The sequence below is a fragment of the Nyctereutes procyonoides genome, unplaced genomic scaffold (genome assembly GCF_905146905.1).
Source record: "Nyctereutes procyonoides isolate TBG_1078 unplaced genomic scaffold, NYPRO_anot_genome, whole genome shotgun sequence".
Classification (NCBI taxonomy): domain Eukaryota; kingdom Metazoa; phylum Chordata; class Mammalia; order Carnivora; family Canidae; genus Nyctereutes; species Nyctereutes procyonoides.
Genome location: NW_026575051.1, coordinates 35,780,367 through 35,798,924, shown reverse-complemented (window position 1 = coordinate 35,798,924; position 18,558 = coordinate 35,780,367). Strand labels below are relative to the sequence as shown.

At 39.5% G+C, this 18,558-nt stretch overlaps 1 protein-coding gene across 5 annotated transcripts in view; it reads left to right on the top strand.

Annotated features, from left to right (window-relative positions):
- Positions 1–1,219: 1,219 nt before the first annotated feature.
- SLC17A5 (solute carrier family 17 member 5) overlaps positions 1,220–18,558 on the top strand; it is a 35,598-nt gene continuing 18,259 nt past the window's right edge. For 4 of the 5 annotated variants that reach the window (XM_055330782.1, XM_055330785.1, XM_055330783.1 and 1 more), the window contains exons 1-6: positions 1,220–1,388; positions 8,671–8,867; positions 10,627–10,860; positions 14,139–14,226; positions 16,124–16,210; positions 17,224–17,342. In XM_055330782.1, coding sequence (XP_055186757.1) covers positions 1,295–1,388; positions 8,671–8,867; positions 10,627–10,860; positions 14,139–14,226; positions 16,124–16,210; positions 17,224–17,342 — 819 coding nt within the window. In that variant the 5' untranslated portion in view covers positions 1,220–1,294. The remainder of the gene's footprint in view (positions 1,389–8,670; positions 8,868–10,626; positions 10,861–14,138; positions 14,227–16,123; positions 16,211–17,223; positions 17,343–18,558) is intronic. The other variant, XM_055330786.1, reaches the window with a different exon arrangement.

Genomic DNA, 18,558 nt, shown 5'->3' with positions numbered 1-18,558 from the left:
TTCTGAATCTGCATTTTAAAAAGATCTCCTGGGTCATTTTACACATATTCAAGTTAGAGTGCCACTGCTGTAGAAGATTCCTAAAGGGGGCCAGAAGCCCCCCTTAAAGAGCTTAAAATATACATGGTAAGTTCACAGGACTTGATTTGTTGTTGTTTTAATTTGACAACCTTCCTAGCATTTATTGATCCGGAAGTGGGGGGGGGGATTCCTTCAGAAATCCCCACTCTGCGCTGGGTGAGGGTAACCCTCCCATTTTTCCCACGTGGACCTCACCGGGCTTCTGTCCTGGCTTTTTAAATTAACATCCTGTGTCTTCCCGACTACAGCGAGTTCCCCAAGGGCATCTAACATCTTATTTCCCCGCTCTCCGGGACTCTATTAGGATAGCAACCCAACCGAAGCCCAGGTCGGGACTGCAGGGCCACCCCATCCCACGCCCACGGCCCATCCCCCAACACCCCCGCCCCGCCCCGCCCCGCCCCCAAGGCCGACTGGTCCATTTTCCTCTTTCCCAGTCAGCAAATGCCAGAAGTTATTATTATTCGAACTAGACCTAGGGAGACGCTGCACACAGAGCCATCACACAGATGAGAGGGCTCTGCAGGTGGAAGCGTATGTGATTGACTGTATTGCCATTTTTGCCCCACAAAATCGGCGATTCCATAGGACTGAACAAGGTTTCCATGTGGTGATTTTCCTCCGCAAAAAACGACTTTAGGGACAATATGCTGTCACGGGTAGATGGTACCAGGGTTGCTAATATATTCATGTCAACTTGCTACTGATAACGTCAAATACCATCGAGTTCCCCCACTGCGATGGAAGTCCTCCCCTCATTATGCGCCGTTCCAGTCCTCGCGGCTGCCTCCAGGGTCCCACTCCTCCCGGGTCCCGAGGGTCAGCCCCTGCGCTTTACCAGGGAGCCGCAAGAGGGGAGAGCGTCGCTCCGGGGACCAACGGCGACCCCGCACGCCCAGAACCCAAGGGGCGACATGGCCCCATGCCACCGCGCCCACCAGCCCACAACGCCCGCAATCCCGCCACCCGCCCGCGTCGCCCGCGTCGCCCGCGTCGCCCGCACCTAAGATGGCGGCGGGGGCGGAGCCGGCGTCGGCGCGGCCGCCTGGGGGCGGGGCCGCGGTGACAGCGCGCGGCTGAGGGGCGGGGCCAGGCCCGGGGCGGAGCCAGCGCCGCCGCCCCGCCCCGCCAGCGCGGCCCCGGCCTTCTGCGGTCCGGTCCCGGATCTCCTTTCCGCCGGGATAGCGCTCCTGCTTCTCTGGTGGGGGGCGTTATGAGGTCCCCGATTCGGGGCCTGGCCTCGAGCGATGGCGAGGAGGGCTCAGATAGGACGCCCCTCCTGCAGAGCACCCCGCGGGTGGAAGCCGGTGAGCAGCGGACCTGTCCCGGGGCGGGGGGGGCCAGGATACTCCGCGCCCTTGGCCGAGGGGACCAGAGCTGCTTAGGTGTCGGGGTCTTGAGGAAGGGAAGCCGAAGCGCGAGGGAACTGGAGGGGGGGGGCGTCTGTCCAGGGCCCCGCTTAGCCCCCGCCCACCTGGGTGCCCAGAAGCCGTTCTGGGGGTCGGGCGGGGACCGTGAGGCCGGGCCGGGCTGCAGGCTTGGGTGGGGCCTCGGCAGGTGCAGCCCCGCGGGGTCTGGGCGGGAGCTGCCGGGCGCCGCCGGTGCTGGGGCCCGGGCAGTTGTCGGTCACATCGGGCAGGGGACCCCATGGAGGAAAGTATTGTAGGAGAACCTGTAAATCAGTGAGAAGGGCCTGGCGGAAGAGCCGGAGTAGAAGCAAGCCGGGAAAGAAAGCTGCACAGCGGTGGGCAAAGGGTTGGCCCGAGCTGGCCGCTCTTCCTCCCTGTCACCGCCAGGTTTCCGCAGCTGCTGTCAGCCGGCGGGCAGTCTGCTAGCGCCCGGGGCGAGCAGCGAGACCCAGAAAGAGGACTGAGGTTCGCATTTGTGTGCATGTGGAGGAAAACTATTGCATAACCCAGCGAATATCTTGACTTTGTTTCCATACGGTAGTTTATGATTACCTCGCAGCCCTCTATGATTTAAGTTAGGAAACAGCTTAGTTATCCTCAAGATCGAATACCTACAAAACTCTGCTATAATTTGCCGGTGGTCTTGCAGCAAATAGAAAAGAAGGACTTCATAACATGTATCTTCCCTCGATTTGGGGAAATTACAATATATTGCTCTTTAATACGGATACCTACATTTATAAACATAAATGTAACTTCTTTAAAAGTAATTTAAACTAAGGAATAAATCCGTTTGCATGCATTCTGTAGTCTCAAAGAGGTGTGCATGAGAAACAGAGTTGAACTGAAATTTGACTTTTCCTGACCAGAAACAGGATCATCCTGTGGTACCTTTTTAAATTTGATTTTAATGTCACCAGATGGTGGCAGTAGATGCGGCGACGTAAGAGCTCCATCTACGGGTTGGAGCTTATTTTTGAGGACACTCAGTGTAAATACTGTACCAATGATGTTTTACCTGGAAGTGGACTTAGTTCCATAAACTGGGCTTTTTCTGTGGCATACACGGTTTCATTTCTATAATCTTCTGTAAAATAGTCTAGTATGGAAATACAGAAATATTCAAGATATTCCCTGGAGGCTACTATATGGTGTTGCAGTTGAGAAAATATACATAGCTGTACCTTATCTATGCCTAAGTGTATAGTTTTGATTTGCAGGAAAGAAAGGCTGATAAAATGTACATCATAATATTTTACAGTAGTAAAATGACCTTAGAAACTAACCACCATCTGGTGATGCATTATTTTATACATAGAGAATCAAGGGCCACAGAGGTTACATTCCCAAAAGTTGGATGTAGCCACTTGTGTTATATTTGAGAAATTCCTGTTTGAAAAATCCTTAATCATTTTTACTTGATCCATCACAAATTTGAGAGTTCCCCCACTCCACCGTGTATATGTTGACGTGGTTTTAAATTATACATAGTGTTTCTTTATTAAGAAAACTAAAATTAAGATATGTTTCTTAAGTGTTAAAAATTAATGCCCCCCCAAGTTGATGTAATATGATGGATTCTTAATAACCCCACTATTATTTGCCCCTCAAGCATTTGCTTTTACTCAGCCTGATGGATTTCAGACATGCACACTAAAATGATGGGGGGAGGCTGGCTCAACACTGAGAAACCAGAGGAAGTCTATAGATTTTTCTGCTAAATTTAGGTAGGAGGAAGGGAGGGAACTAAGCAAGGAAGAGCAAAGCTTCCCCTCCCACACATGAAAATTCTTCATTTCTCACACTTTATACCAGTTGGAGTTTTACTTTTTTATGAATGACATATGTCTTACATTTGATTAAGTGAATTTTCAAGATACTGTTGCACCAAAAATGTGCTCATTCGTCTTAGGGAAAATCAATTCTAGGGCTTCTAAGACATTTCTTTGTCTTTAAAGACAGAGCAGAGGGCACCTTGGGTTGCTCAGTGGTTGAGTGTCTGCCTTTGGCTCAGGTCCTGATCCCGGGATCCTGGGATTGAGTCCCTCACAGGGCTCCCTGCAGGGAGCCTGCTTCTCCCTCTATGTTTCTGTCTCTCTCTGTGTGTCTTTCATGAATAAATAAATAAAACCTTTAAAAATGTTTTAAAAAGACAGAGCATAGATCTGGAGTCAGAATCCCTAACTGCCAGTCCTAGCTCTGCTAACTAGCTGTGTGAGCTTTAGCAATTACCTAAGCTCTCTATGCTTTCCTTATCAATAAATCAGGGAAAATAATATACCTAACTTATAGGGTTATTATGAGGATTAAATGAGTTAATAGGAAATTCTTAGAAGAGTTTGGTACATACTGAATATTAGTTACTATTATTATTATTATCAATAAAGACCGTTTAGATTTTGCATTCCTCGGAGAAGTTGGGCACAGCAAAATGAGGTCCCCATTCTTCATGGTCATGCTATATTGGAACTTGTGATTTCTAGCTTGTAATAGTTCATTCTGTGCCCAGAATTTTGTTTTCATTGATGGGAGAGGGATGTTTTGTTTGTTTGGATTTTTGCCTCTACTATTCTGTTGAGGGGGTTACATTCAGGGTTCAGTTACACCAGCATTGAGTTTCACAAATATACTTCCTGTGTGAATATAGTCTTAAATATAAGATATGGAATGCTGGTAGAGAGCAACCATGTTACAGAATGAAGGCAAATGCCCTTGAGTCATTGGACCATTGGGTCATGATGTGATAACCAATAGTAACTGAATCCATTTTAATGAAATTTGGCGTTTTCACATAAATGGGTATTAATATGGAAGCTAAGAATACATAAGGATTTAGCAGGAATTAATTACCCATAAGGCAGAATAAGACAGTTGAATATTACCCTTTTTAAACACAAAACATATTGTATTCATGTTAGGGAATTTTTTTTCTTTTTAAGGTTTTTTTTAATTAATTTATTTATTAAAGATTTTATTTATTTATTTATTTATTTATTTATTTATTTATTTATTTATTTATTCGTGAGAGACACACAGAGAGAGGCAGAGACACAGGCAGAGGGAGAAGCAGGCTCCATGCAGGGAGCCTGATGTGGGACCCCATCCTAAGACTCCAGGATCATGCCCAGGGCGAAGGCAGGCGCTAAACCGCTGAGTCATCTAGGGATCAGGAAATCTTTTTTAATGCAATTCCTGGGCCATGAGGGCTCATAATGTCCAGTGCCCACCTTCTTCTAGGAAAAATCATCATTTGTGTGGGCCAATACTCCTAACCATGGAGTTTCCACCTCAGTCTCAGCCCCTCACAATCAGTACCCTTGCTCATCCCCACTGCCAAACCCTTGCACAAAGACTAAATGCCTGGCATTCTCAGGTATTCACCAGCCTTCACTCCACCCACATCCTTGCTTCAACAGAAACCTGGCCTTCTGGGCATATCATTCTCACTCCTCACTGCTGCCTCAAGGGGTTATTATTTTCTTTTGCCATGTACTAATTGATGGGATTGACTCTACCTTATTCCACATGGATGATGCTTCCAGACAATTACCCCTCCACTCTCAATGCCTCAAAGACTAAGTATAAATGTTCTTTCTCCAAGAGGCCTTCCCTGACACACCACACATGCACACACATGCGCACGCACATGTGCGCTCAAGCAATTTAATGTGACTCCTTGGCCACTTGTTACATGCATATATTCTAGCGCTTAATCTTATTGGTATAACTTTCTTCAGGGTGAATAAGAAAGGAACTCACTTTTGCTGGGTGCTTATCATAACTGCTCTAGAGTATTTAATTTAATCCACACACAACCCAGTGAAATGGATGATGGTTACCTCACTTTAAAGTCAAGAAACCTGAGAATGAAAACTTTCTTTTTTTTAATTTCATTTATTTGAGAAAGAAAGAGTGCAAGAGGTGGAGGAGCAGGGTTGGGGAGGGGGAGATCAGAGGGAGAGGAGAGAGAAGAACAAGCCGACTATCTGCACTGAACACCAAGCCCAATGTGGGGCTCAATCCCAGGACCCTGAGATCTTGACCTGAGCCAAAACCAAGGTCAGATGTTCAACCAACTGAGCCACAAGAATGAAAACTATTAAGTAACTTCTCCCAAAGACACACAGCCAGTGAGATTCAGGACTGACATTCATTCTCAGATTTCCTTCTCTCTAAATTAGCCTGTGTTCCTTATTACACCCACTCCACGTTCCTAAATTTAAACCATATTTTAGAAGCTGATGTTTGTTTTGATGGGTGCTCTGTTCGTTATGCAAGCATGATTTTGCTTTGAACTTGATTTCAATGTGACGAATGCTTGATGGATGTTCTCTCTCTTCATGATACAAGCATTCTTTTGTTGGACCAATTTCAAACATTATCCAAATTCACAGGCACATTTTTTATTGTCACCGTGCTTTCTTGAAATAAATTTTTTCTGACTGATTTGTAAGCAACAGCCATTTTTATAAAGCCATTTTTATTTTTTTAAAAGATATATTTTTAATATCTCTTACAACCACATAGCCATAAACTTTATGACATTTGTGTTGGCTTTTTATTTTCTGATTATTGATTGTGCCCCCAAAAGTTAAAATTGCCTGATCCATAACTTCTAGACCAGTTTCTCAAGTAATATCAAGTTGCTAGCCCAACATCTTCGTGGGATATTATAATCATAGTCCAAATCAAGCATCACATGGGGAGAAACTGATTACAATAAAATAAGGTAACTGCAAATAGGATAGAGAGGTATAGGAACATTACGAGTCAGAGTGGCATAAAACAAAGTTGTCTAGACTAATTAGTAAATTGAATTACTAGTAACTTCATCGCTCTCTTTCACTTATTCCCACATCTAATACATAGGCATGGTTTGTCAGTTCTGCTTTTAAATTTATCTCACATCTGCCCATTTCTCTCCATTGCCTCTGCTTTATCCTAGTTTATGCCACCTTCATCTCTTCCCTAGAAAACTACAGTTTTCTGTAAGTAAACTTACAGTGATCTTTTGAGTCTACATCTTCCACCGCCATTCACACTCCTCCCCCACTGTAATCTCCACACAACAACCAGAGAAGCTCTTGAAACCATAAATTACCTGCTGTCATTCCTCTGCTGAAAAACGAAATGAGCTTTGTAAATAGTACCTTGGCAAAGCAAATAGTACATATACCTGGAGTTTTCTTCCTCCAGATTACTTCAAGTAACATGCTTTGCTTGTCCAAAGCTGGCAAGATTATGAGTTCCCCCTCCAGACCTCTGTGTAGTACTGTCCAACACAGGAGGATGACAAAACATGCCTTACACTCTCCAAAGTCTCTTAACTAGACAGCAGCCTGTTTGGTTGCAACAGAGAGCACGTGTGTCTGGATTCAGGTAACAGAGACAGCATGAACAGAGCCTTAGAACTGCCAACGCAATTCTCACAGGTCAGGATCTATGGCAGTAGTGCCATAATTATAATAGCTATATTCCTGTATAGAGTCAAGAATGCCAAATGAAAAATACTCTGGTCAATGATGTAATTCCTGCACAGAGGAAAAATCGATTGCAGTGGTTAAGTGTGTGAGAGCTTACAGAAAAGTGAGATGGATCATGATACATTAATATAACCCTAAGTAGAATTATGTCATATTCATGAATACTTCAGCCTGAATCAGCACTAAAACCTTTGTACTCTGAAAAAGGTAGTTATTTGAGGTTGAGTCAGTGAAAGCACTAGGATTCCTGAGTAGGGGAAAAGACACACACAGGTACAGTGTTAATATGTCATTACCAAATAAAAGCATACATATATTCATGTATATGTATTTAACTTTAGATTGTCATTACCACGTAAAATAGATGTTTATATATTCTGACAGCTATTTATCAAACACTCAGTATCTACCAAACTTAAAGGTGTACAATCCTGGATTAGCCACTCTCTGTCACTAAGGGATCAATCAACCTTAACTTCCTAAATTCCTGTCTCCTCTCCAGTTCGCAACTCAGCAAAAGAAGAAAAAGACCAAATAATGTGCATACGCCTGTAATTAAAGTAAAAAATAGATCAAAACTCCTCCTCTCACATGATCTTTCATTGGTTCCGCCGACCAATTCCACCTTCCTTTTTTTTTTTTTTCCAATCCTTGCGGCACATTCACTTACTTCCTTTTTTAATGTGGGCCCTTTAAGCACGTTCAACTGAGCAACTGTCACAGATGCTGCAACTGTCATAGATTCTGCAAGTTTGCTTCTGGATTCTTACATACATTTAGTTTAGGAGGGCCTTAAGTATTAATCATGGCTTCTGATTCAAACCCAGCCTCTGAGGATACTTTTCAAGGTAAGAAATTTATCAAGAGGGGTTTCATGCCCTAGCCTAGGCAGGAAACTTTTTGTGCCTTGCTACAATTAGAATGAGATGGCTACTAATCCATAAGTCCATAGTATCCGTGCTTTGCTGTATTGAGTATTCTAGTACTGATTGGCCAGGTTTTACATTGTTTCTTAGAAATAATGATGCCATTAAAACCCTTATCTGTTTTTCTTGCATCTTTATCAACTGACCGGATAGGGATTTACATGGTTTCTTAGAAATAATGATGCCATTAAAACCCTTATCTGTTTTTCTTGCATCTTTATCAACTGACCGGGATAGGGATTTAGGTTTGACTCTATAGTTGAGATTTTTTCTCTTTTTTTTAGAGAGAGCAAGAGAGCATGCATGCAAGGGGGGTAGGGTGTGGGATGATGGGAGGGAGAGGGGCAGAGGGAGAGGGAGAAAGAATCTAAAGCAGGCTCTGCACCCAGGGGAGAGCCGACCTGGGGCTCTATCTCACAATCCTGAGATCATGACCTGAGCCAAAATCAAGAGTCAACTGACTAAGCCACCCAGGCACTCCTGTAATGGACATTTTTCTGAGCAAAGTTGATAAAGCTATTGCCTTCATGTCTTAAGAAACTATCTGATAGTCCAGGCTCTCATGTGTTAAATATTTATCAAAACTACAGCTACCAAGAACAAATTCTCTTTGATAAATGTTTTTAGATATGCTTGACCTGAAAATATTCTCAGAAAAATATTCATGATTTATTAATTTGTGTACTTCTAAAAAGTAACCTTTTTAGTAATTTAGACAATATCATCTCAGTTATTCTTCTAGTGAAAGTTGTCTCCCAATATTTATTTCAGCTCCAGTGTGCTGCTCTGCTCGTTACAACTTAGCAGTTTTGGCTTTTTTTGGTTTCTTCGTTCTCTATGCATTACGTGTGAATCTGAGTGTTGCATTAGTGGATATGGTAGATTCAAATACAACTTTAGCAGATAATAGAACTTCTAAGGAATGTGCAGAGCATTCTGCTCCCATAAAAGTTCTTCATAATCAAACGGTAAGTGCTACTTTTTTAAACAAGCAATCTTAATCCTAAAATATGTCCAAGAAAAAATACTGAAAGGTCTTTCTTCATCCTATAGAAACTGCAAACACTTTATTCCTGTAAGCTCTGAGTCTTTTTCTTTTGTGTTTTTTCAGGAACTGGTTGAATAGTAACGTAACTACAGCTACTGCTGCTTGGTGTAATGCACTTTGATCTGTTTGAAAAGTAGTTTCTCAGTTTCCTCTATAAACATACCAACCATCCTTGAAGATAATTTGGAAAACCTGTTAGCATACCAGAAACTTTGGTTGTTTTTGATGTCACTATATGGTTTTTATGGGACTATTATTCAATAGCTATTTTACTTAAAAGGCTATGGTTTAAAAAAAAAAGGCTATGGTTGCAGGAGAGTTTAGGTCATCTACAGGATGAAAAATAAGAACAGGTCAATTTCTTAGGACATTCTTCTCCAAAATTTATACATGCCTAACCTAAACTGCTTAAATCACTTTGCCTGCTTCATGTTATAGTGGAATTGATGTGTATGCTCACCATTTGTTCAGAACTGAATTTTGCATACTTTAAACATTTTATTTTGCTTATCACACGGGGAGATAGAAAAGGAAAAAAGGCTGGTGTCCTTTTTTATGAGTATATCTTCATCCATTTTCAGTGCCCACAAAGGAGCTGGATCACACTTAGGTTAGTCTCCTGTGCCATTTACAAACAGGAGCATCCAAGCATGGAAGAGGGTTTCTGCCCAAACAAGCAAACATACAAAATAATGACTTACCAAAAAAATTTTAATTGATTATTAAAAAACTTTAATAATATTGCTGGATACATGTTTGAATACACATCACCCACTTTCCCTACCTCAACCTGTGACTTCTATAACTTCTGGATAGTTCATGAAATCCAAGAATTCTATAGATAAGTTACAAATTTGTACTTCAAAAAAGGATATTTAGAGGGGTGCTTTGTATCTTTCCTTTTGGCAAATGCTTTTGTTGATCTAGCTAGTGATCTTCATCTGCTTTATATCGGCGTAAAAAGAAATCCTGAAATGGTTCTTGACACATTGGCTCAGTGATACAACTGTGAATTAATGATGTCAGATATTCAGATCTGTCACTGACTCTTCATTATGACCTTACTATGTGCTGCTACTAATTAAAAGACATTTCCTACCCAGATGAAGTCTATGGCTTGGTTTAAATTCTTAACTCTTTTGTCTTGTTTCATATGACTTCAAGTGCTTGTTCTGAATCAGGGAAATATTAATGATCTATATCTGTGCAGTTTGTACATACTAATAACCAACGGTAAGTGAACACTTAGTATGTGTGAGGCCTTTTTCATTTAATCTTCTGGATCACAAATCCAATAAGGAATAGAGTTAGGCTTGAACCCAGCCCTGCCTCCAAAGCCTAGCTCAGCCACCAGGGTAGAATTTCTGGATTAAATCTGTGCCTCTTTTTTGAGCCTTCTTGGTTATGGTAATTATAAAACCTCTACAACTGATCCTATAGTCTAGTTTCATAAAATAGCAGGCCTTCTTGAACTTTATGGCTTTCAATTACTGTCCATTCACTTCTAGAAATTGCATGCCTGTATTGTGTGACTCACCTACCTGGTAGAAAGTTTGCAAGTTCTTCAGTCTAAAACAGTGGTTCAAAATTACATTTATATGTACAATTTTGCCAATTAGACAAAGAAGCTATTTAGTCAAGGTCTTAAGAAGTTGTTTTTTACCTCCTACTCTTTATAGGGTAAAAGGTACCAATGGGATGCAGAAACTCAAGGATGGATTCTCGGTTCTTTTTTTTACGGCTACATCATCACCCAGATTCCTGGAGGATATATTGCCAGCAAAGTGGGGGGAAAACTGCTGCTAGGATTTGGGATCCTTGGCACTGCTGTCTTTACCCTGTTCACTCCCATTGCTGCAGATTTTGGAGTTGGAGCCCTCATTGTACTCAGGGCACTAGAAGGATTAGGAGAGGTAATTTTTTTCTCTCTTTTGTTTTTCTTCTTACCCTGTATCACTTTCTTTTCTTCTTAAAGGTGTCATTCTTTGATATGAATATAAACCAAAAATTAACATCTGAAGATAATAGGGATTTATTTTTTAATTAGAAAAATGATTAACTAGGGCACCTAGGTAGCTCACTGTTTGAGTGTCTGCCTTTGGCTCAGGTCGTGATTCCAGGGCCCTAGGATCGAGTCCCACATTGGGCTGCCTGTGGGGAGCCTGTTTCTCCCTCTTTCTATATCTCTGTCTCTCTGTGTGTGTCTCTCATGAGTAAATAAATAAAATCTTAGAAGAAGAAGAAGAAGAAGAAGAAGAAGGAGGAGGAGGAGGAGGAGGAGGACGAGGAGGAGGAGGACGAGGAGGAGGAGGACGAGGAGGAGGACGAGGAGGAGGAGGAGGGCAGGGGAGGGGAGAGGAGAGGAGAGAAGAAAGAGAAAAATGATTAACGAGAAAATAACCTGAATAGATTTCATATCAGTGAGCTCAAATGGAAGCATATGGAAAATGGAAGGTTTGCTAAAAGATCAGAGAAGATACTTTCCAGGGGATACCTCATAGCTCCTACTCACTGCTACTTCAGGAGATAAGTATTATCTTAATATAAACCACTATTAAAACGGTTAAGATAGACAAACCATCCTTACCTTTTGAACTTTGGCCACAGATTTTCTCTGCCTTATCATTGATTGCCCAGATCTAAAATACATTTTACAAATGAATTGTCAAATTGCCTTGTTTAATTTTAGGTGTGCTTCCTCTTTGTTCTTTTAGTTGTTGTTGTTCCCTAACTTAGATACAAATAATTTATCATTCATATATTTATCATTAGTTTTGCGATTCTTCTGACCTTTTTGTTGCTTTGAGAATTTTCAGTTTTTATCTTTTTTCTCTTCTAAGATTTTTACCATTTTTGAAAATTTTAATGCCTTATCTTTCTTTTCCTTTCCACTTCTTTTTTGCATTTCATAATACGTACTGCTATATGTATGTATATATGTATCTTACAGAGGAAAAGAAAGGGAGGCAGGGAGGAGGAATAGAGGGAAAGGGAGAGAGAGTATCATTAAGTATGCTCCATGCCCAGCACAAAGCCCAACACGAGGCTTGATCTCATGATCCTGAGATCACGACCTGAGCAGAAATCAAGAGTCGGACATTTTACTGATTGAGGCACCCAGGCGCCCCTGTACTTCTTTCTTTAAATAATGATCTCTTTTTGTTTCTAACTTTGAGCTTCTACCTGTGAAACTGAGGCATAGGTTTATTTTTCTCTTAACATTTCTTTAACCCAAGCGAAATAGTGTCCTCTGGGTTTGGTGTATAGCATAAAGCTTATGTTATGTTACATAGCGATGTATTGTGCTGTATTGGAAAAACACTAGCTGGAGTCATAAGACCAGAGTTTGAATAATAACTCCACTGTATCTAATGGTGAAACCTTAGGTAAGTCTTAATCTGTAGACCTCAGTTCCATAATTTTTTAAATTTGGGACTAAAATACCTGCCCCATCCTCAATCATAGCTCAGATTGATAATGATTACTAGAATACTTTGGAAATTGCAAAGTACTTTTTAAATTAAAGCTTTGATCACTCATCTGGGCATTCTTATTTTGTCCTTATCAAATAAAGTTGTACTAAATAAACTCTTTTGACTATAAAATAAAAATCACCCCCTTATTTCCAGGTTCTTCTACTTACATAAGTAAAATATACATAATTGTAGGATATTTTCTCTGACCCAGATATTGAATCTCCTTGCTGAATGTATTTCTGTATCTTAGCTTCTTGTCTGTCGTGCCACTAATTTAGCATCATAGTGTATTGATTATATTACGACTGCTTCTCAGGACTGTGTTACTTCTGAATAAAGTTAAATTGTGTTTATTCTTCTTTTGTCTTTCTCTGCTCCTCCAGTATGTATCACATGTGTATTGCCTCATCCATAAGCTTAGGTCAGCATCTTTCATCTCCAGCATCTGATTCACCATAAATATACCTATATTGTCCTTAGTGTTTTATAACAAAATTTTCCACAGCATAACCTCTGTGGATGTTTCCTGACACCTCAATCTTTACTCTGTAATGACTCATCCTGCAGATGCCCCATGATACAGATTCTAAATCATTTTTTAAGATTTTATTTGAGAGAGAGAAAGAGAGCATGAGCAGGAGGAGCAGAGAAAGAGGGAGAGAGAGAAAGATAATCTCCAGCAGACTCCACACTGAGCATGGAGCCCCCATGCAGGGCTCCATCTCATGACCCTGAGATCAAGACCTGAGCCAAAATCAAGAGTCAGCCGCTTAACCAACTGAGCTACCCAGACTCCCCTGTCTAAATCATTTTTGCCCTCCTTTGGTATTTGTCTGTCTTTCTTTCTTTCTTTCTTTCTTTCTTTCTTTCAGAAAATCAGAAAGTACAAAGTGTTAAAGCATTTATTCTTGTCTCCATTAATAATAGCACTAGCTACCCTTTAGCTTTATAACAGTCATGCAAGACAGGGAGTATTATCTTTGATTTATATACATAAACTGAAGTTCAAGGAGGTTAACTAATCTTTGTGAGGCTACAGTTAGTGAGTGGCCAAAGACAGCTGTGAATCCACTGCTTAGAATCTACCAAAATGTATTCCCTCCCACTCTCCCCCAGCATCTCCTCCTCTCCCAAGTCTCTGTGACCCTCCTCCCTCCTCTGTTCCATTGCCTCTTCATATCAGTAACTGGCATTTACTAGTCTAGTTATCACCAAGAAAGAAAAAAAGAAGACTATAAACACTCTAATTAAATTCATCAGGGTTTTCTGTAGGACAATTTTTCTTATTAATTAAGGTCAGTGTTCTTTGAATTTTCTTCTAGTATCCCAAAGTATTAGCTCACCATTTTTAAAAGTTTTATGTTGGTAGTAATATTCCCGTTTTATTCAGGCCATTAATAAAGTCAATGAGTAAAATTGATCTTGAGAGGGATTCCTTTATGTCATCATGCAGTTTATTCTTTTAGATTTATTGTAACCCTTGTCTTATAATCCTCAAACCAGTTGACAGAATCCATAAATCTTTGTTCAGATTTTGGAAGTACTTCACTATTAGGTACTTTCACTCAACACTGTGAAAAAATTTCACTTCACAGAACCCAATTCTAGTTTAGTTCGTATCCAGAAATTTCTCTTAAAACAAAAGACTCAACTGATTTAAAACATTAACCAAACCACCTTGTATTTCAGCCAAAATATCTTTTTCCCCTCTTCAGGGTGTTACATTTCCAGCTATGCATGCCATGTGGTCTTCATGGGCTCCCCCTCTTGAAAGGAGCAAGCTTCTTAGCATTTCATATGCAGGTGAGGTAACTATTCTTATAAAAATATTGCTAGAATTTGTTATGTGTTTATCAGCCTTGGATTAAAAAAAAAAACTCCTGCATACCAAAATGATGTCAGATGCCACCTTTGGGTAAAAATAAAGTTTTAGAGGTATAATTTTAATTTTTCTCTTTGGCTCAACAACACAACAATATGGCTTATTTGACAAATGTCATTTTCTCCATCTGCCACCATTTATTTCAAAACATGTTACTCATTCAGATGTTTATACAGAGAATGCCATGGGTTTTTTTTTTTTAAGGTCCAACAGCTGGAAAGTTGAACACTTTTGTCCTTAAGTTGTGATTTCTAATCTGATTGTCTAATAAGTGTATCATGACTCTCAGCCCCTGTCTTCATACATCTTTTTTCTCTACATTTATTTTCCATCATTTTAAACTAAAGGTGAGGTAGCATGAGCTTTTATATGTGAATTATAATTTTACCAGCTCATGCACCAAATGAAAACTTTTGGACCTGACTGCTTTTAAATACAGTGGTTGAGAAAGACCTCTCTGTGGTGATCTGTAAGCTAAAATCTGCAGGATGAGAATGAACCAGTCAGGCAAAGAACAGAAGGAGGAGCATTCCAGCCAACCAGAACAGCATGTACAAGGGCTCTCAGGCAGGAAATAACATAAGAGTTCAAAGAAATGAAAAACCACTGTGGGTGGCTAGAACTTAATGAATAAAGGGGTTAATGGCATAAGATGAGAAATAGACAAGAGCCCGATTATATCAGCCCTTATGGGCCACAGGAAGAAATGTAGTTGTTACATGTTTTTTTTTCCTCCACAATACAATGGGGAGACATCAGACATGTTTAATAAAGAGAGAGACATCACCCAATTTATATTTTAAGAAGATGATTCTTAAGCCATGTAGAGATTAACATAAGAAATCTGATGATAAGTTCACGAGCAAGTACTACTTATGATTCCTGTTTATCTATGGAGTAAAGTCTGAGCTCAAACTGGAGGGTCAAGATTCTTTACAGTCTTTGCCACTTCATTTCAGCTAGGCTAGTCCCTGGCACATAGTGCCTGCAGTGGAGTAGATATTCAATAACTATCCAACCTATTTTCCAGCCTTCGTCTTCTGTTCCTTTCCTTCACCTAAGGGAAGTTCCCAAGCCGACTCTGCTTCCCTACTTCCATTCCTTTGCTCATCCTATTACATCTGCCTCTATATCTTCTTTCTTACCTTGTTTCTATGGTACAAAAATCTTACTCATCATTCAAAGTCTACTGCTGCTTCATATATCTTTTCCTAACCTCTGGAAGTCAGAGATAATCTGTCCTGTATTTGAACTTCCACATTGCTCTGTAACACTTAACACTAACATGTAATAATTTTTGTTTATTTTTATCTCCTCCAAAACCTGACACTAGAAACAATATCTGATTATTTTAACTGCCACTATACCTACTAAATTGTCTTCTATTTGGTGATTAAAATGAATTTCATTATTTATTGATCTGAAACAATTGCTTGTAATATATTTTGGGCAAATTAGCTTACTTTAGTAGGTTCATTCTTTTTTCATCAAGTGTACTGCAATATGTTATGTTTATCAGCCTTAGAGACTATCTTAGAACCTTTCCCCAAGCACCTGCATTTCTAACACATTTACTAACAATATGGCATTTACTAGCTCATGTCACAAGTCCTATATTGATGATGTGTTCTAATTCATCAATAGCTACATAGTTGTAACTAATGTAATTACAAATTAATGTGTATGTTTCACATATTGTGGGTTTTCTAGTAAATGATTCCTTGAGAGAATCTGTTACCCATCTTCTGTAAGCAGTAGACCTGTCCCCTCCTAGTTTATCTGACTACAAAGCTTACAAAGTCTTTGTTGTTGTTCTAGGAGCACAGCTTGGAACAGTAATTTCTCTTCCCCTTTCTGGAATAATTTGTTTCTATATGAACTGGACTTACGTCTTCTACCTTTTTGGTAAGTTTATTCAAAAATTTAACTTAAATCATAATGTAACAAATCCAAAATGTAATAGTAGTCTAATAATTGGTTAAAAATTTATATTCCAACTAACTGAAGTTACCAACCCCTAAACCACAAAGTTCCAAAATACTTACTGATAATCCATTTTTTAACTTTTTTTGGCTAAAATGATCTAGTTGAGTTATGATGTGATATTAATTTTGGAATACTTCTCAAGAGAAACTGCTGTTGAATCCAAGACTTTAATGCTATACTCACTATCAAAAATTACAGGGTTGGTTATTATAAAAATTTTTATTTTGAAAAGATTTTTTTCTCAAGAAAAGTAGGGTGCCCTCACTTGGTAGCTTTAATCTTTTTCTCTGTTTATCCAGTCCCAGGGTCTTTCATTTCTCAATCTCATAAGCAGGATGATACATGTTTCTAATAAATTAGATTGCCACGTAGACATTTCATCCAGAAATACATCTGTAATCTAAACAAAAAATAATGGGAATCCCTGGGTGGCTCAGCAGTTTAGTGCCTGCCTTTGGTCCAGAGTGTGATTGATTCTGGAGTCCCAGGATTGAGTTCCAGGATCGAGTCCCAGGATCAAGTCCCGCATCGGGTTCCCTGCATTGCATGGAGCCTGCTTCTCCCTCTGCCTATGTCTCTGCCTTTCTCTCTCTCTTTCTTTGTCTCTCATGAATAAATAAATAAAATCGTTTCTAAAAATAAACCAAAAACAGATATCTGTGGAAATAATAGATTATGGGGATTTATTTTTTTAAATATTTGTCTGGTAGACTCTGATAGAAAGAGTCATGTAGTTAAAGTTGTTCTATTCAAAACTTACAGGAAATAATACAGATAGCAAGTATCCTATTAGGAAAGTATGAGTGGAACTTGAAATCAACACTAAGCTGAAACCAATTTTACACTGAGTTTATAATTACATAATTTTTTTCAAGACATGTAAAAATTGTTGGTGCATTCTAATTTTATTTAATTTATTTTTCTATTTTAAGGTATAGTTGGCATCATTTGGTTTATTTTATGGATCTTTTTAGTTAGTGAAACTCCAGAGACTCACAAGACAATCTCCCGCCAGGAAAAAGAATATATTCTTTCATCATTAAAAAATCAGGTATGGACTTTGGCACATTTTTAAAGCAATTTCAGAATTTTTTTTTCCTACAGAATTGAAATACCAGTTTTTTAAACAGATATCTCTATTTTGTATGCTCTGGGCAAAGCAGAGACCAAGCAAATGAAATAAATGAAGTATTGATTTGTTTAACCTGAGAAATTCCAATTCTTTCAAGATTAAATTCATGAAAAAAGTTACTTTTGTATAAGTTGCTTTTTTATTTTTTTTAAGTAATCTCTACACCCACTGTGGGGCTAAAGCCCACAACCCTGAGATCAAAAGTTGTGTGTTCTACCAACTGAGCCAGTTAGATGCCCCTATAAGTTGCTTGAAACCTTCTAGAGTAATGATTATCAGTGAGTCTGAAGTTTGTCTTCTTAATTAATAGAAAATAAAATGTTAGTTGTTAGAAAACCAGTGTTTTTATCTGCATTTTATCTATTTATTTACTTTTTTCTTTTTTTCCCTTCCCTCACCCCCTTATCTATATTTTAAATGTGTGATTTAATAAGAAAGACAGCACATTTGTTATGATATATATGATATACACCTACCTGTTTCATCCTCTAGAGTAGATCCTTAGGAAAAAAAGTTATATGTTTTTAAAGCTAGATTTTTATCACTTAATCAAGCACAATAAAATGAAATAGAAAAAAAATAAAATGAAATAGTATGTACATGAATTTGACATTTTAATAGGAAAAACTTTTTTATCATGTAAAAATTAGTAATAATAATGTTTAATAGGAGCAGTGTTGAATCTGTTGTATTTGCTGAGCCTACTCTTAATTTGCCTGGTGAAGTAACTGACAAAGGACTCATATGAGGAAATGTGTCTGTTCTGCCATTGTCTTAGTATCCTTCTATACCTGCTAATTCTAATTATTAGAATTCTCTTCTGTAACTTTCTCTATAAGAATCTTTTTTTTAATTTTTTATTTATTTATGATAGTCACACAGAGAAAGAGAGAGAGGCAGAGACACAGGCAGAGGGAGAAGCAGGCTCCATGCACCGGGAGCCCGACGTGGGATTCGATCCCGGGTCTCCAGGATCGCGCCCTGGGCCAAAGGCAGGCGCCAAACCGCTGCGCCACCCAGGGATCCCTATCCACTGAGTTCTTATTGACAAATATTTCTTTGGTTCTACAATGGTGTCTCTCTCTCTCTCTCTCTCTCTCTCTCTCTCTCTCTCACACACACACACACACACACA